This window comes from Falco cherrug, chromosome 6 (genome assembly GCF_023634085.1).
Source record: "Falco cherrug isolate bFalChe1 chromosome 6, bFalChe1.pri, whole genome shotgun sequence".
NCBI classification, from domain to species: Eukaryota; Metazoa; Chordata; class Aves; order Falconiformes; family Falconidae; genus Falco; species Falco cherrug.
Window position 1 is genome coordinate 21,033,429 of NC_073702.1, and position 20,223 is coordinate 21,053,651.

The following is a 20,223-nucleotide window of genomic DNA, read 5'->3' on the forward strand; positions in this document are numbered from 1 at the left end:
GTATAGCTCCATGTTTATCTGCCAAACACTATTCAATTTCACCTATAAGACATAATTACTAAAGACTGCTTCAGTCAGATAAGAGTTATACAATTGTGTAAACTATATTAATTATCTTACTATTTTTGGTGCATATGGTAGTAGTATCTGTGTGAATTAACAAGTAGTTTCTGAGTTCATCAATTGTAGGTTTTTTACACTGCTTTTTGCTAAATCAAAGAACTATTACTATGACAGAGGAAAGTTGAGCTGTCCCACAGTATCAGAAATTGAACAGATAACATGGAATAATCAAAAACAATTTATATACTATCAAAATTTGTGTTCATACTTTAAACCTTAATATCTTCCTATAGTTTAAGATGTCCAGTACTTTTACTGGCTCTTTTTTTCAGTTTGATGAAATATACGTTAAAGCTCCAATCTTTTCCTACTTCATTTGGGCTTCCTGTTCTATGAGACTGAAAATTGAAGAGTGGTAACAGAGAAAGTGCTTTCTGTCCTACATCAGTTCTGAGGCAATGATAACAAATATCTTTTGGAGGCTCGTTCTTCCTCCCGTCTTATTCATTTTGTGTTTTGGCTGGGATTTTTTTCTGTTTACTGTCAAAAAAAAAAAAAAAGGAAAATAAACAAATTAAATCTGTGTTTCAGGTGTTACTCTAGAATCAGATTCCTGCCTTGACCCAGGGATTCCTGTGAATGGCCATCGCCATGGTAACAACTTTAATATCCGCTCCACAGTTACTTTTAGCTGTGATCCAGGATATACACTGAGCGATGAAGAGCCACTCATATGTGAAAGAAACCATCAGTGGAATCACGCATTACCCAGCTGTGATGGTAAAGTATCAAGTTATTCAGATGGCAGCTTTAAAGTCCAAAAAAAGTTAATCTCCTGTTTTTGAGAACTAATTAAGCTTATCATTGCTACTACTCCCTTCAATTATGCCAAGATGCACACTTGTCAAAAATTATTTTGCTGTTAATAAAAGCCATACTTTACACCTCCATATCAACCTTCCGTCAAGTACTGTAATGTACGGTGATATTTACAGGTATATATTCACCAATAGGAAATCTGAATTCTCACAGGGTGCCACTTATCAACTGTGAATGAAAAGGGTGCCATTCAACTAATATTTTCAAAGCAAAGACAATTAACTTGCATTTTAAACTTGGAATACTGAATACCAAAATAATTGCTCAAAATTCAGGATACCAAGTAATAAAACAGATCATGATCAACCTGTGTAATTAATTTTCTCAATATATTTTTGTTTTGAAATTTTGATTAGTTCATTAACTTTTTTGGCAGATATGCAATATGAAACTGTCTAGAGCTTTCATGAAACCTTTTTTTGAATGCTGAACTATACTAGCAAATATTTCTGTGTTCTTCTTTAACATTGGAATTTTTGCTACATTATTTTTCTATGCACTACTGTATCAGTTTTTTCAAGGAATGCTTGTATAGCTGCTAAAAAATCTCTCTGATAGAAACCACAGAAAATAAGATCCAAATGTAATTAAGTATTTCAAAAGGGAAAGAACACAGCATCTTTGAAAATTCTCCATAAGCTCCTTTTGTTAAACCTCTTGCTAAAACCTTTTATTTTCTTTCTTAGGGTTGCTAAATGATTACCTTTAAAAGCGTGTTTGTCTTGATCACATTTCTTTCTCGTTAAGATATGTGTTCTAAGGCACTGATGACAGTTCAATATGTGAAGGGAAAAGATGCGGTTCACACCAACAATGGTTCTTGCTTTAGTGAATTACTTACATTAGTTAATTTCTAACTCCCTTTTAAAGTCCAAGGTTTTCATTGATTACAGTGGAATGTCAAAGGGTAAAGTTAGATCAGATTCAGCAAAGTATTTTAGTTTCTAACTCTGTTTTAAATGGATTTTGTTAAATCTGAATATTTACTCTCACTCAGGCTTCTAATTCTCACTACAACCTTCTGGCCCCATGCCCAAAACATAAAAGCTACCGAAAGATAAAAGCACTTAATCACTACAAAGCAAATTAATATGCAATTCAAGCTCACTCACCTTGTAAGCATTACAACTTGTTTCTCCTTTGCAGAGACAGAAGCAAACTATTGTTTTCAATTGCATTTTTGATCAAATCTTAGACTATGTTCTTGCCACAGCTGATGAACCTTGGAGTATCACAAATCTTCCTATAAGCTGTATTGTAAAATAAACAAAGCATTTTTAGTATTCTTCCACTAGTTCTATTAGTTCCTTTTGCTTTTTTGCTTTGCTGCAATGGGTTGAAGAACAGTATTATATGAATCTTATCTTTGTATAGTATCCTTTTTCCATTTACTTTGTACTAAAATTTATGAATGTAATTTTGATATAGAACACCAATATTCAACTCTTTTTTCCATATGAATGTTGAACTACAGAAAGGTCTGGTTAATTTTCACTCACTGAAAAAGAGCCCCTATTTCCCAGGTCCATCATCCACTTGCAGCATAAGTGTATGATAAAAAAATTCAAGCCTTTCTGAGCAGGGACTCTAAGCAAGCAACGTACAAGGGGTTATACTAATTTTCTTCTTTTTTCTTCACATATTCAGCTACATTGAATTAACTAGTCTAAAAAGATGAAATAAAACTCACATTCTTTTAGGTAGTCACCCAAATTTTTGGTATGTGACAGATTTAACTGAGTTTGAAAAGAGCATACTGCAGTCACCTGCAGACTATTGAAATTCTCAAAATTGCAACTTCAGAAATTAAATCAGCAGAATAAATCCCTAAAAGAAAAGTGTGTTGCTTTGTTTCATGCCAACAAAAAAATAACCTGTTCTTTGTGTACAGAGACACAGTGGTTAAAGTTCCCTCTAAGTGATGTGTCATTCTCAAAAATCTATAATGTCAAGGTGAAGCATAAAAAAAAAAATAAATTAAAGAAAGCTAAATAAAACCAGGTAATTTCTGTATTTTAAATGTTAAACTTAAACCTGTGTAAATTATTTGTAAATATTTAATATCTGCTTGAAGGAATCTTTGACAGTCAAATATTTTTCTTCCTTCTGTGATGTTTAAAGAATAAGAGGGATTTTGAACAAATGTATTCTATCATTCATTTCTGGCATTATGAACCTGATGTATGTAATTATTTTTTATTAAGTAATATTACCAACTATATATTTACTGTGGTTTTAGCTATGCATATTCTCATTCATCCTTATGTGCAGAAATACATATATGCAGACAAAACCAGGCTAGAAACATTTCCTTTCCATCTGCTTATCTTTAAATACATATAATATATAAATTCAAAAAACATTTAAAACTTTAACAAACAGCTTTTTCTAAGAAATGAAAAAATGTACTTTAGCTAAAATGCTAGCATGTATATATATATAAACATTTACATACAAGTGTTGCAGGTTTATTGAACATTTTGTCACATATATTTACCGTCTAGTTTATGGCAAAGTATATTGTTGTATGTAAGGAAGAAGACTAAAAGCATCTTAATGCTTTGTTGTGTTATTGTTAAACATTTAGTTTATTAAATAAAAAAACCCCAAACAAACAACAACATAAAAAGGTGGACAGCAACAGATGAGTGAAATGCACAGCCATTCTGTATTTAAAAGACCAGTGACCAATTAGCATGCAAATCTTAAATTTTAATTAATTTGCCATGTAAAGTTGAGCAGCCTAGTTTAGCAAATTCTGGTATGCATAAAATGCTTTCTAGAATATTTATTGTGTCATTCAAAGTATTCAGTTCCAAATAAATTACTTACGATGTATCTGAATCTTTTAAAAGAGAGGAAGTTACTTTTTTCCCCTTGAACATCGCAGAAGAAATCAAATAGCTACACGTTTATTATTTTTTAAAAAATACATTGATTCTTAAATATTATTGTTTCATAGAAAATGAATTAAACATATACCTTTTAAAATAGATAGTACAAGAAAAGTAGCTGCAAGATATTTAATTTTTTAGTTAGTTCACAAAAAAATTAATCTTATTTTTTAGTACTACTACAATAGTGATTAATACTTGCAATATTCTGGAACAAAGTTTTGCTTGCTTTTGTATTCTGCTAACTAACAAGACAAGCTGTAGATGAAAAGTAAACTAATTTTCAAGGACTAATTTAAAAATAAATTGTCAAATTTGGATGTTATGTCTTTGGATGAATTAACTTCTTATTTTAATGCTTGACCTTATTTTAAATTTTAAGAGTAGTTCAAAAAGTGAACTAATTTTTATTTTAATAAAACCAGGATTTCTAGGATTTCTGTATGACTTCTATTGGCTTTCCCCTCCCCCTCTTTTTTCCCTCTTTTTTTTTTTTTTTTTTTTTTTTTTTTTTTTTGTCTTGTAAAGCTTTATGTGGTGGATATATTCATGGGAAGAGTGGAACTGTTCTTTCTCCAGGTTTTCCTGATTTTTATCCAAACTCTTTAAACTGCACTTGGACTATTGAAGTGTCACATGGCAAGGGTAAGTATCTAATATAAATTGCATATGAATATGTAATTTCTACGTTTAAAAAATGCAAACACACATACACAATAGAATGCCTTTTATGAATTGAGTTAAATCAGTGTTTTCTGCTGTTCTGTTCAGGAAGAAGTATTATTTCCCAAAATCCCAAAATAAATATATTCAGATGTGTTGTTCTAATTTGTATTTATTTTGCAATAGAAATATTCTTTTAACAGTTACCAGAGGAAATGTGTTGTAGGCTCAAAAAAATAGGCAGAAATTAGAAGATACTTAAATAGAGCTAAATTTTTCAGTGAAAACTGTCAGGTCCTTGTTGATAATTTTCTCCATTACTAAGCATGAAGAAGATTTGACCTGTGTATTAGTAACCTTAGATTTCAGACTTAAGTCATTAGGACCAAAAATTATATATCTTTATGTTATATATACAATAGAGTAATATTTGGAAGCACAGTTAGGCTTGACAGCTTATCTGTTAGGGTAATGTGTAAAAGAACTAAGGAAAAAAGCCTATGAAGTACTAATGATGCGTCACATACCTCTGAATTAAAGCATAATAAAAATATTCCTCAATCTCCATTCTATGACAAGAAGTCTGTTACATTTGATAGTCTGAGAGGTATATTGGAAGTTTCTACTGTTTAAAATCTTACAGACTGAATTTTTGTTTAAAACTTATATGGCATTTGAAATGTAAAATACGTGACAAGACTTTCTATGAAGAATGTTTATCCCCACAGTAAATAAATGTATTTGAAAACCTAACTATAATTCAAAATTTAATCAATTGCTGGACAGGTATTTGGCAATGGGAAAAATGATCATGACTTCAGTAAGGGACCGGTCCCAGAAAATATGAATCTGTATCTGTGGAAGACCGTACATAAAGCTTGTTTATGCTTTCTCCTGTTATAGGGGCACTTCCCTGATTTTTAGAGTAAAAACCAGAATTGTGTTGGAGAAAATGCAGAAACAAAACATGAATACAAAATTTTAGCCAATTACTGAAGCATGTCTCCTACTTTAATAGTAAGATCACGGTAGACATTATAAGTAAAAGAGGCATACAGGAACTTGCATAAAATCTATACAATACAAACTTAGATTTTTAGAGTGCTGTATACAAATGACACTGAATGCCATCAATCCTCTTATGGGAGCTATTGATTTACAGTGAGCTGGACAAATGTCCACACTGCACATATTGATCGGTTGTGCCCAAGTGCTTTCTGCCATTTTTATTTTCTAAATTTCAGGTTTTGATTCCATGTGTAACTTTCTAAAAATCTTCCCATATAATGTAAGATTTTCTTTCTGTATCATCTATATATAAAGAAAGAGAAAAACTTCCTAATAACAACTTTTCTTTTTCCCCTTTTAAAAAATTTTAAAGGTGTACAGCTGGTTTTTCATACATTTCACCTTGAAAGCTCTCATGACTATTTGCTCATCACGGAAGATGGCAGCTTCACAGAACCAGTAGCCAGGTTAACTGGCTCAGTTTTACCCCCTACAATTAAAGCTGGCCTCTTTGGAAATTTTACTGCACAGCTTCGATTTATATCTGATTTTTCGATTTCTTATGAAGGCTTCAACATAACATTTTCAGGTAAGAAATGCCATTCTGCTAAATATCCAGAAACACGAAGCACCAGTAAAAAACCTCATTAGAAATTTTATAGTCTCTATCACAGAACACTGGCTAAGATTTATAAAGGTGGCTAACAGATTGAGAACGATGTTGGTGATATGACTGTTTTAATGAGAATTTTTCCATGTTCACAGAGAAGCATCAGTGTGAAAAATAAGTTTGGAGGAAAACTGTGGGGTATAAAAATAAAAAGATAGAAGGTACTGCTTCAGAAGAAAGAACTAACTGGTACTGTTTTACTAAAGGAAGTATAGAAACTGTAAAAAAAAGCAGTATGCTTATTGTAAAAAAAAGTAGTGTGCTACGTCAGGGTCACAGAGGTGTCTAAATTGACAGATTTTGAAATAGAAAATGTATATATAAAAATGAAACAATATATTTTTAGCTGTTGATATATGAAAAAGTTCTGATACCTTTTTCAAATTCTTCAAGATAATTGAAAATCTCAATGCTTTTTATTTACAGTCAGGCTTCTAATACTAGATGACATATAAAATACATTTGTCAATAATTTTCTTTTTCTACCTCTATTACTGTAATATAGAATATTTACAGATCCGCATATGAATGAATCGGCCATTAGTTGAGATGGTCATGCACATGGATATTCTGTGGAACAAGCACAGAAGGAACTCATATTTCAGACCCTCTTACATAATTTTTCAATGTTTTCTTAGGATCTGGCAATGTTTACAGATGAACATGCTATTTATGAATAATGTATCTAATTTAGCTTGCTTATTTTAAAAAGAAAAAACCCAACATCTCACTGGTCAGAGCAATAGTGTCAGATTTACTTGTATCAAATGCTGAATTACATTTGTTCTTGATACTTTGGACTAACCAAGTCAGAGTTCAGCAGTTTTGCAAGTTTGGAATGTAAATATGAATATTAAATGATATCTCTGGTAGTTTATTTATAAATAAATCAAGATGGTAATGGGCTAGGTAACTTGAAGATATCATTATGGATGCAGAGGAAATTTTGTAGAGTAACCAAATATGTGGATCACAGAAGTTTTGAAACACAAGCAAAGGTTTATGCCCTATCTACAACTGATATACACACAGATAGCCATCATGTTCCACCATTTATATTAAAAAGGTATTTTTGAGAAGGATTATCAGGTACATTAATTTTATGACACAAATGGGCAAGTATCTTTTCTTCATTTCAAACAATCAGAATGTATTTCTTCATAGTAAGAGGTACTTGGTGAGAAGACCTTAATCTGTTTTGAATGTCATCTAACACAGAAATTTGGCAGGAAAATTCCCAGGTGCCTAGAGTTCTGCCACTGGGTATCTCCATGCCCACCTCAGCCTTTATAGTGCTGAGCAGAGGTAGTAGGTCATGTGCTTTCAAAACTTAGAAGCTTTGCCAGCAGAAACTGGTATGGTTTGTAAATTCCTTCTACTATTCGGGACCTTCCCACAAGACAGGTGCTGTGGGGAAAGATTTTGCCATTTATTTTATTCAGTAAGTCAGCTGTTTAAATACTCATTCAGTAACTTTGGGTTAGTTTCTTCCCCTGATTAAATGGAGTTTCTTCCTTTAAGTGGCTTTGACCTTAACTTCTACTAACCTCTAAGGTAAATGTTTGAGAAAATAGCTTTTTTTTATCAGTTATCAGAAGTGTCTCTTTTCTAAGTTATCTTTTGGGTCAATTGAATCATATAAAATCAGACTTTTGGGGTTAGACATAAAGTTCATCTTTTTCAACATCTTTTCTTGAACAGTGGTCGGTAATGAATATCTAAAAAGAAAAATGCCCCCAAACCAGGACAAACATACAGTAACACTTCCTCAACGTACTCTGCGAGGATGACACTTTCCGAGTTCTATATAGTCCCTCTGTATGTAACAGCTCTGATTTTTTTCCCATTAATTTGTTCTGACTCCACCTGAATTATTCCTGATGCGTAGTTATAAAATAGACAATAAGAACACGCACCTGAGACTTTTTTTTTAAAAAAGTAAATTGTTTTCAGTTGGGTGGCACCTGTAGGATTTCTAAAAGGCGTGCAAATAGAGATCACCTGATTAAAAGTATAGCTTTACTTAGGAAACTCAAGCACATCTTTTGAAAATGTGGTCATATGTCTTTTCATTGACCTTACCCTTTGTTTGATATTTTGTCAGATTTTTCTTTATTACATAATGATTTTTTTAAAACTGTAAGTCTCACTTCTAAAGCTGTTCGGGATTTCAGATGAAATGAACCAAGAATTATATACAAAGGATGTAATTAAGCAAAATAACAGTAAAGAAATCACAGTGTAAGCTGGTCACAGCCCTTGAAATTAAGAAAATAAATATAGTCTGGATGGACTAAATAGATACACATTTACTGCATATATAGCCACAATAGACATACAGAAACAATACTGGTGTTTAGTAGAGAGCTGAACTCTGAAATACATGTTTTCCACGTGTTCCATACTGACACAATGCAACTAAGTTGGTAAGCTCCACACCAGCACCACCACCACCCCTCCCCGCTTCCCCATGGAAAACTTGTCCTGTTTATTTATATGTGTTTTATTGTCTGCAGAATATGATCTGGAGCCATGCGATGATCCTGGTGTTCCTGCCTTCAGTAGACGCATTGGTTTTCATTTTGGTGTTGGAGATTACTTGATTTTTTCATGTTTTCCTGGATATCGCCTGGAAGGTGCTAATAAACTTACCTGCCTGGGAGGTGGCCGGCGTGTATGGAGTGCACCTCTGCCAAGGTGTGTGGGTAGGTGGTCACATGCTTTCATTTCATTCATCAAATCGTTAATAGCACATGGCATGTGTCAGAATACTGGCCAGAGAACAAAGTGCTTGGGTTGAAAGGATTGATCCCCAAGCTGTACAAACTTTAAAGTCAGTGCGAGATCTAGGTAATGCATGTCTCTTTTATTTAGAGAAAAAAAAATAAGAAAGAGGAATAGAGTTGTGATAGAAAATCTTGTGAGAGAAAATGTAAATCTAATTATTGAACTGTATGTTTGCCATAATTAAGACATAAATTTCATCATTTTTCTTTCAGGCTAAAGAAAGCTTTAGAGCTTTTAGGTGAAAATAAACTTTTCTATAGATCCCTGGCTGGTTTTAAAGGTCTTTTTTTCATATTGTCTTATTATTCTTGTAACTCTTAACTGGTTTGGGGTTTTTTTTTACAGTTTATAAACTATAAACTGTATTACAACATTGTAAACTGTAACTTTAAAAATTAATGTCCTGTTGTTAAAAATCAGTAGCTATAAGCTCAAACTGAGTGAACAGTTTTTTTCTGGGAAAACCTCTGTGCCTGGATTTTATAAGATTTGTACAGTTGCTCTATTTGATTTGTGAGATAGTTTTATCACTACTGTGTCAAATGAATCTGATCAGCTACTGTTGACATAATGCTTCTGAAATGTCAAATAGTTCCACAGACCTCTAAATGGATTTCCTTAAGAGGGTTCTTGTTTTAAATAAGATTTTATTTCATGAAGGGAGAAACTCAGCTTCAACTTTTTTCTTTTATTTGTTTTAAAGAGACAGATGTCTGTATCTGAAAGAAGTCATACAACCTACATTGCATGTACATGTAAGATACACATATATAGTTTTAATGGAAAAAAAAGTAAACTCTTTCTAATTTTGTTTTAAAAACCTGGGGCTATTTAATCCATGATGAAATAAAGTTACAGATGAGAGAGAAACCAAAATCATATGGAGCTTTCCATTCTATTGGAAATTCTAGATTTAAGTCTTAGGGTATTTTCAGCTTGATGCATCTTAGAGGTATCACCGGGTTCTTTACACTGTCTATGAATGCTGGCTAAGTGCATACCATCCTATATCATAGTATCACAGAACCATAGAACAGTCCAGATTGCAAAGGATCTTGAAAGAGCAGCTAGTCCAACCTTTTGTGTGAAAGGGAGCCTACACGAAATTGTGTAACACCCTGTCCAGTTGCATCTTGAAAACTACAATGATGAGGCCTCTACCACTTCCTCAGATGGTTGTTCCAGTGACTGATTGTTCTCACTGTAAAAAAATTCTTTCTTGTATTGACAGCAACTTTTACTTGCTGCCTCTTGTCTTCTCCATGTGGCTCCTTGCAAAGGGAGAGACTCTGTCCTCTTTGTAGCCGCCCTTTCAGTACTGGAATATTGTGATGAGTCGTGTGTGTGTGTGTGTGTACCTCCTCCCCGAGCCTTCTCCAGGGAGAAGAGACCTAACTCCTTCAGTCCATATTGATTTCAAGTGTGCAAATTTCGCTAGAATAATATTCACATACTCACTTTGATCATCGCATTTTACTTCCCCTAATTTTAAGTGTGTTCCTCTATTCTGTGGCTGTCCATATGTATGAATGGAAAATTAGCTCTTTATTTCTCTGTTGTTGAAGAAAAGATGACTGTTAATTGTGCAGTCTTACAATTCTTAGTAATATGTTGTCTTTTAGCTTTGTCAAGGTATTGTTAAGCCATATCCATGTGTAATTAAAACTGAAAATAAACTCTTGCTACTGCATGTTGCTTAACTGTTGCTCATTTTAAAAGTTCCTTAAGTAGCTGACTTTAATACAGTCAACGTACTGTTTTATGTACATATATAATTCATAGGAAACATAATGGAATGAATACAACTCATATTAATATAAAGCATTTGCTAAACAAATCACATATTTTGAGGACCGACAGAAGAAAGGCATGTTTTTTAGGAAGAAAATTGTCTCTACCTAGTAAAATTTCTATGAATGTTACTAATTTCTATGAAGTAATATCAAAGTACAATATGATCATTTAAAAATATGATTCTGTATCTGACATCCTAAAAACCATAAACAAATATATAAAGGTTAACATACTTCTGTACTTAAATAACGGTAGTCTTTGTCTTAAAAAACTCAAACCACGAAACCACAAAAAACCCCCAAAAAGACCCCCTAAACCCCAAACGCAATCCTAGAGGACTGTAAGATGACTAGATATTATGAAAAATTACTGAAAGACACAAAGTGGTATTAAAGTGACAGGTTACAAATTTGTTCTCTTAACTCCCCAGAGGAGAGCTGTGTCCCCTTCACCATCTGTCATGTATCAGGAATTTAACTGGTTCCAGTACTACAGGTTGTGAGCAGGGGTTGTCAGTCTGCAGGTATTTTATAGTGGATGAGATTCAGATTCAGCTCCAAACAACTAAGTCTGCAGTGGTGTTGCATACGTTTAGGTATCTGTTTTACAGAGAGGTGAATCAGACTCCAGGCATCATTTAGATGCCTAAATAGAGGAGTTACTTCCATGTATGTATGTATATATGTGTGTATGTATTTATATGTAATCGGTTATTGATAAAATGGTCCCAGTTGGCCTGCTGATTCCTGTTGTCTTGCTGCAACATCTTTATTGCTCCTTTGTCATATACCTTGTTAGTAAATGTATGAAACCTTGTAGTCAAGAGGTCAGGTCCAGAGCTAAAGTACTTCTGTAATCCAGCACATACCATCTTTGATTACCTGCATTTATATTTTGTAGGAGCTGCTTTGAATTCTCATTGCTATATAGCTGTGTGCTATTATTTCTCTATTTCAAATCTAATTTCTAATCTAACCCCTGAAAAGTGAAATGATACTGCCTTAAGTATATATGGACGGCTTTAGGAGGGCTTTCTGGACAAGGGTTCATGGATTAGAGGTTGAAGGTATAAAATTCCAATATTGAAATCAATTGTAGCTTTGAGAAATGCACTTAGTGAATCCTTTGGACATTTGAGGTCTTCTCAAGGAGGATCTCTGCACCACATAAGCAGAACCTGCCTTTGTAGTATCATGATGCAGTTTACTCAAAATGGGGGCAAAATTACAACCACTTTTAATTTGACTAAATGTTCAGACAAATTCTAGACCTGTCATCACAACCCTGCAAATACCTTTCCTTGTGGTAGGTGGTGTGTAAAAGCAATCTCAGCAATCCATTTTTCTAGAAGAGCCAGCTGGTCGCTGGAGTAAGAAATCCCTGTTGCTGCTCCTCTAGTTAAATTCTGAAAATGCCAAAGAATCACTAAATTGCCTTGTGAAAGAATACTTATGTATTTAAATGTATTTAGTATACAGTGAGTGAATATGTATGATAACTGTTATAACATTGAAAAAATAAGAAAATACTCTTCATCTTTACATCATGAAGAATTAAAGTTGACAACATGCACTAAAAGTATAATCTGCCAATTTTATATGCACTTTAATAATGTAAGAAAACAAAAGCTAATATGTGTTCATTTCATGTAAGCTTTTTTTTTTGTCCCCAATATATTTTTTACTACCTTTAAAGCATTATTTTTTGGAAAGTTATCTTTGTCTGTTCCCAAGTTCATTAGCTATCTTTTTTATATAGGAGCTTAGAGATTTTTTTTAATTAGAGAAAACAAAACAACTATTATTTATTTATATTATTTAAATAATTGAATAATTATTATGAAGCTCCATATATACTAAGAATTGTACTAGAATGATAAGCTATATAGTTGGTGTTGAAGATTTTATTCAAAATTATCGTCTTGTAAACCTCACTTTCTAAAATGTAAGTTTTTGTTTTATATTCTACATTTGCACATTTGAATATGTGCTCTACATATTGCTTATTTTTATTCATGTGTTATTTGTATATACATTTTGAACCATCATTTTTTATGGAACATTGGTTTTTCACTTTTTTGCAGCCCACATTCACATGAACAAAGATGCTCAACCACACAAAAGTCTCAAAAAGATATCATTTACATTAAAAATTAACATTAAGAAATTATCTTGACCCTGGCTTTTTTAGTCCAAGACTCTGAGTCCCATAGGGACTGGATTATTGTAATTTTCACTGGCCTTCTCTCCATGCTCCCCTGAACTTCAAAGGCTGAGTGTCTGAGTGCCTGGATGTTGATTGGCTCTCAGAATAAGGCAGCATCCCTTCTCCTTCAGTGAGGACCCTTCTTTTCATGGCACAAAGACACTACCAAGTGTATCTGCAAAATCATGCAGACTTTCATAAACAGGTGTCCTTGTAAATCTGTGTGTCAACCTTTCACTCCTTTATCTTTTCAATTAAAATTATTTTAATATTTATCTCAGCCATGCACCTCAAGTGGTTATGCAATATTATTCCAGCTCATCACAGAGTTTTGAAGACTCTACCTAGAATTTCCATTTAGGTCATCACTCCATTTCTAAATGTGTTGGATACAGCTGGATCTTGCCCTCCTGACTAGAAAACAACTTGTGCCTACAGCCACATACTTGCTACTATTTGATGAAAAGTGTGGAGAAGATCCAGGCCCTTAGGGCTGACTCCCTTTGCACTCTTTAAAGAAAAGACATGATCATTACCCAAGGTGGTGTCAAACTTCTCCTATCTCAGAATATGAAAATTCCCCCCTACATATCCCCACCCCCCACCCCCCCACCCCAAGATGTGCTTCTCATAGGGAAGCAACTCCCCTTAGCTGTCTGGTGAATTCTCCCTTTACATTGACATGATGTGGCTTTTCAGGAAGATGGCTTCCTTCCCCTTCTTTGTACCAACTGTAGAAGCACTGGGACTGTTGCCAATCTCCTCACAAATAATTTTGCATTCTACATTGAATTGTTCAAAAGAAAGGTAGTGAGGTCATCCATAAAGAAATCTCATTTCCTGTAAGAGCTTCCTCAAAAGCACGCAGATAACAATGATGGCTTCCCTTTCAAATGTGCTAGTAGTTGAGATCTGCAGATGAGACACTTTAATCTCTTTTCACACAAGAGTACTAACTCTTTTCCACTTTTCTAGATGCAGTGATTTCATTTGGAAGAGCTATCCTGCGGTCATTAGTTAACTAGTTGCTTACTCCAGCAAGTATCCTACAGTAAGGGTTTTCTGCAGTTAGCCACAGTGTAAAGGACATAGTCTTTTGAAGGAAAAAAGAAAAAAAAAACCAAAACAAACCAAAAAGAAACAACAAACCAAAACTAGCTGGCTACTTCTATGTAACTGTTCTTTGAGATACGTTGTTTAAATATACATTCACAGTGTCCACTTTCACTCCTCAAAATTTACTGTAACAGAGGAATGTGAGATTGAGGGGAACTGAGAGACAGTAACACTCTGCTGTCTTGTGTGATGCACAGAGTCATGGAATTAGAAGCACATTTCTATAGATAATGTCAAGACAGAAATACTCTTCTAGCAATCCTGGCACAGGCTACCTGGAAAATAAAAGTGCACAGTGTCTTGAAGAAGAAATAACTGCTGCTGAAATAACCCATGTATTTAGGTTTGAGAATGCTGATATAGGCATCTGAGGTTTTACTGTTCTGAATCAGCTTGTTGCCTATAAGGTTGTTAGCATTTCATCTGCCACATTGCTGTAATTGGCATGTTTGTCTGTGTGCTGTAGGTTTAATTTCCCAAATTTACTTCTGAATAATTTAATTATCATTTAAAATTACTGGGTTTGTGTTTGTTCGTATGCTTGTGTGGGGGTAAAAACCAAGCTACTTGAGTACAGACAAGCTTCTCCTGATTATCTTTTGTGTAGTTGAGATTTGAAAACAGAAAACAATTTCTTTCCCCTTCATTTCCCTTCCTCCTTTGTTGTTATTTAGGGTTGTTTGGTTATTTTTGGTTTTGGTTTTGTTTTGTTATTATTGCTTCAATTATTATTCCAGTGGTTTTAGATTTGTTTTTTTCCAAAAACATGCATTTGATTACTAATTGTCGTTGTGATGGGTTACTGACACTATTTCTACATATATAATTTATTCCCATAATGTCATTTGCTTTTACGTAGTTGCTAATGTAGACATACATTTATACTTATTTCATGGCTCTGTGAACTAAATTGCCCAAGAGTGTGGATTACATATTCTTCTCACTTTCCTTCCAGCAACAGCTCTTTTTTCTCTACCTATAATCACAGAATTCTATTACAATTTCATTTACATTTCACAGTTGACTACTTTTTCCTGAGAACAAAGCCCAGCTTTTAGTGAATTTGTCCCCCTAGAGTGCAGATTTGAGAGTAAAGCTCCTAGGCAGTCATGCACTTCTGCATATCCCCAAATCTGGGTGAATCTCAGAAGCTTGGTGAATACTGGAGTCCAGAAGTGAGGGGGAACAACTCCTTAGTCTGTTGAAGTCCCTGATTCTGAGGCTAATGTCCACCTAAAGGAGAACATCACAATCAGATTTCAGGTGCTGTCTTGGCTTCTAGCCTTTTAAACAAGAACCACACAATTTCTCTGGGAAATCTGTTACTAAGGCAGATCTCCTAGATCTCATCTATCAAACCAGGACTATGCTTTCAATACTTTTCTTACTTTCCATTGTGGTTTAAGTCAAATATTCAGGAGCTTTCTATCACTGTATTAAGGTTCTGCTACTACTAAAAAAGGAATTGGAAAACTCATGAATTAAAAGAAGCATTCCTATGAGTAATTTTTTTTAATTGAATATAACAATTCAATGCGCCAACAAAATCAATACTAGAAATAGATCAGATCTTGAATGCAGAAAATTCTTGAGCTCCCCACAATGTATATATTCCTTCAGCTTAGCAGTGCCATACTTCAAACGTTTCACTGTCACACTGCAGTGCAGAATGCTGTCCCCTGGCCTCATGAATTTCATATTCCATTCTGCACACTAGCATGGCTTTGGCATAGAATCATAGAATTCATTTATGTTGGAAAAGACCTCTAAGATTGAGTACAACCACAAACCTTAAGTTTCCAGGTCCACCACTAAACCATGTCCCTAAGCACCACACCTATACATCTTTTAAAAACCTCCAGGGATGGTGACTAAACCACTTCCTGGGAAGCTTGCTCCATATGCAGTTGTCAGTGCCGAGTGAAGTTAGATGCTGCTCTGCTTCATTTTTTTTTTTGGATACCAGTAGCAAGTATCTTTACAGGCTTGGCAGGGAGCAGAGCGTGTGCAAAACTAGGAATGTGACATGAAACAAGATACCTGGTAAATATACACATTTCCAGAGATAGGTGGCTGATAATTAGAAGCGGAGGGAGTTTAGATAGCAGCATCGAACACGTGTATCTGATGTACACCTAAGTACTTTTTGAAATTTGACTTTATCATTTGCAATGATTCTCTAACAGACAAGGAATGAGCCTTTTAGGTTTGGTATTCCTTTATGGTGAACTATGATATGCTGATAAAAATCTTAAAGAGGGGAGAAATTTCATTTTACCTTCCTACTTGCCAAAGATGTGCTGTTCACTGATTGTTGAAGGCAATGGTTAGAAACCTGAGCGGAGACACCTTCACAGTGAATTGCAAGGTACACTGCTGAAGTGTAGGTACCTCTCTTTTCAAGACTTTTAAGAAAGTCCGTGAGGGGTACAATACAATAAATGCATATTTATTAAATCACAGAATATATGGCTTGGCTATAAGAAAAGTTGAGGTACGAAATAATAAATTGTTTATTCCATCATATTCTGTCTGTAATATTAACTGAAGTATTGAAGTAGTAAGATTCTAAGACAAAATAAAAGTATCTGGTTGTACTTATTAATAATTTTCTTTTACCTCCTTGGCTAATGTGAATGATCTGTACCTAGCCTCTCTACTCAGCGCTATGGCTGAAAAGCTACATCCATTATTAGAGATGGTTATTTACCCCTGTTCACAAGGTCACGTAACTGAACAATTTGATCACCTCTTCCAGGATTTAGGCATTCAGATATCCCATGATAATGGGAAGGAAAAGTTTGAATTAGTTCTTCAACTCTCCTTTCAAGGATTGTCTTAACCTGGACTTTCATTTTATTACCTGATCTGCAAGCTGCTTCTGTCTACTTGTCTAGGTTTCCCCTGCTCACTATCTCCTTAAGAAACTGTGATAAATTCTACCTAGGATATATCATGAAAATATTATTTGTATGCTATGTGGTGTATACTATATTCAGTTTTAACTATTCTTTCATGGTAAGCATTGCATAGAATTCAAGCATAATGCATTAATATAATAAACTTAGGTTTGAGTGCTGGGTTTTTGTTTGGTTTGCTTTTCAACCTGCATTATTTTCCTGTCCCCCATTATTCGTTTCAACTGTATGGAATATTCCTGAAGCAAGCAGTGAAACACTTAAAGGATAAAGCTGAAAAGAAAGAGCTACTTAATGTTTTCATTTCATATTTAAGTGGTGTTGCTCCTTCATTAAATTTTACATGGCAGTTGATTTTTAATGGTGCATTAATACAGTATTTGAGTAAAATCTCCACTGAGGTATTGTTCACCGGTATTCACATTAATATCATTGTAATTTATCATACTCAGTTCTTATAATAAATACTACATGAATAATTAATGATAGGGTGCTAAAATAAATTGCTGAAACTCTTTAATAAGCTGTTTCTTTTTAATAATTTAGTTAGTATTCATTGCAAAATCATCAGTTATAATTAATATACTTTGTCATGTTGTAACACTGAGTTAATTCCCATCAAGATTTAAACATAAATGGGAACCTTGTTAGCCTGAATAGCACTGGAGATTTCTGTGAGACCCTTGAGATCTGGCATTCATTGTTTTCTTTAAATTCTCTGTAGCGTAAAATTTGAATATGAGTTCACCTTTGAGAAGTCAAACTAAGTCTGAAAATTGCTCTTCATTTTTAGCTAGTGTTTAAGCAGAAAGAGCTCTCATTCAAGAGCTGCTCAAGAGCAAGAAATCTTCTATAACACCAGTTGTTGAATCTGTGAATCTTCAGACACTAGTAAGGATGTGCATGTATACAGGATCCACTGTATTTCGGAACTCTATATTTAAATGCTGTCACATTGAAATTGTTAAATCTTTAGGATGTTGTTTTCTATTTCATGCAGCATATTTAATGAAGTTAATTTTTTTATATATAATTTCTATTTATTTATCTTATAACATTACATTTCTATAAATACAACTGAAAGGCAGTTTTTCAATCCCTGTGTTTTTTAGCCTCTCATTTTTCTGTCAATGTTTGACAGAAAATTGACAATTTGTTTGAGTTAATGTTTAGGCTTAATGTACATGAATCTTCAAAATATGGTGCAATATAATAATTTCAGGTTTGGGTTGTCTCTATTTTAAACTGAAACTTTAATATTCAGGAAACATTAACAGATTTCAGTTGGTTCATAGTGGGCACCCTGACTATTTTCAAAAGGAGACTGTTATCACCTTAATGTGAAATCTGGTATGAAATTTTAATCACCTGTAGTCAGAAGCAGTAACGATTACCTTAGGTCATCCTATTGCTTTCTTTCTACATTTTAAGATAGGATAAATATTTTTTTCTTGATAAGAAAAATAACGTAGGGATGTTATCTTCATTGCTTATTATCAGTTGATAGTAGAAAGAGTAGCCAAAAATCTAAACAAAAATAAATAAATAAATTCCAAAATATGCCCTTACCTTGGATTCTGCCAATAATCCCCTGAGGCCAATTAACATATGATTTGTCTTGAGAACCTGAATAGTGTCTTATGTCAGTAACATACATGTTGAAAACTAATGAAGCAAAACTCAGAAAAGGCTTTAACTGCTCTTTAGCCCTTCATTTCCTAGTCCATTATTCTTTGCAATGGAATGGTACAGAAAATGCGGAATAAGAGGTTTGTTTTCAGTAAGGTTTTCAGTGAGGTTCTAACCTCACAGTCTTCTATACGAGTGTTGCTTAAAGAATGCTGAGAGAGGCTTACATGCACATGCTTTATTAGTGCAGTCTGTAGATGAAGATCTACCTTGACTTGAAATCTATCATAGAGAAGCAAACAAGAAGGAGAAAAAGAGGAGAGAGAGAAAAAGGGAAAGCCACTCCTCAGGCACCAGCTGGGAAAAGGAAGGAGAGAGTCCCCAGGCAAATATCTCTCCAGTAAAGGTAGTGGTGACGATAATGATCGTAGTAATGACAAAAAAGCCATCATCTTCCTGCTTTCTCCTTAGTAAAGTTCTATTTTTCATGCAGACCTTCTCAGGCTCCTCATTGGTAGCTTATGATACTGTCAGCACTGAATGGAGCATGTGTGCGTGCTGCAGACTAAGTAGTAGTTAAGGTTTGTGCATCTATATTATTTTGTAATACTTATTGTGCATTAAAATAACTATTATCTGCTCTTTATCTACTAGGATGTATTCCAATATGAAGTTACAGGCTAGAAACCAGGTTTACACTGATGCAGTCTTAGTGTGGTTACAGGTGAAAAGCTACAAGGCAAAAGAGTGAGAAGTGGGGTGAGAACAGTATGATTTAAAAACCTGTGGCAGTCACTTTTTAGGAGAAACTCAACATAACACTGGTTATGAATTTAGCAGTGCCAGGTGGGAGCAGGACCACTTGTGGTACCAGAGTGAAGGCACTGCCAAAGCAGCCTGGCAGTGTGTAGATGAAAAGTTGCAGGCTCACAGGCTCACAGCTGGCTGCAGAACTGGAGATAAAAGACAGTTAACATTGCAAAGATTAAGGCGCTCTCCAACAGAGGTGCTGGGAAAATTCCATGTGCACCTCAGCTTGATGCAGCATTCCAGATAATAGGAAGCTTCATCTCCTTGCACTGCATTTGACTTTCTACATGAAGCTTCTACATGAAGCTGTGCTTGAGTCTGGCCATGTACTGTGTGTGCCCTGCAGTAGTGATATGCTCAGCTTTAGAGAGCCCTCAGTCAATGACTGGAGAAATTCTTGAAGTTTTTGCTATTATGTGAAGACAGAGCATATGATCCATGAACCATAGATATCCATGAACCCCTTTGCTCTTGCTTTAGTATTGCATGACCATCCTACTGTGTAATGATAGTGCCCAACAGAAAGATTAAGAATTATTGACTGTCTGCGCTCAGCTGCTTCTATATTTTACAAAGTGCTGCACAATTTTGTAAATACAACAAAGGTATTCTGCACCCAGTAGAGTGCTTTGTGGCAGAGAAGCCTTTAAGCTGATGATGTACCACTTTTATTTGATCTCTGCTTTGGAGATCTGCTTAAAATTCTGTCAAATCTTTTAGCAAGATGTATGGAAGAAAAATAATAAAGCAAACTTTTCCATTAAGCAAAGTTATCGTTACATTTTAC

The 20,223-nt window shown here is 34.3% G+C and overlaps 1 protein-coding gene across 1 annotated transcript in view; it reads left to right on the forward strand.

Moving 5' to 3' along the window:
• CSMD1 (CUB and Sushi multiple domains 1) overlaps window positions 1-20,223 on the forward strand; it is a 1,210,443-nt gene that overhangs the window by 919,574 nt on the left and 270,646 nt on the right. Inside the window, exons 18-21 of the mRNA XM_055714855.1 lie at window positions 655-843; window positions 4,365-4,481; window positions 5,881-6,096; window positions 8,694-8,882. Coding sequence (XP_055570830.1) covers window positions 655-843; window positions 4,365-4,481; window positions 5,881-6,096; window positions 8,694-8,882 — 711 coding nt within the window. The remainder of the gene's footprint in view (window positions 1-654; window positions 844-4,364; window positions 4,482-5,880; window positions 6,097-8,693; window positions 8,883-20,223) is intronic.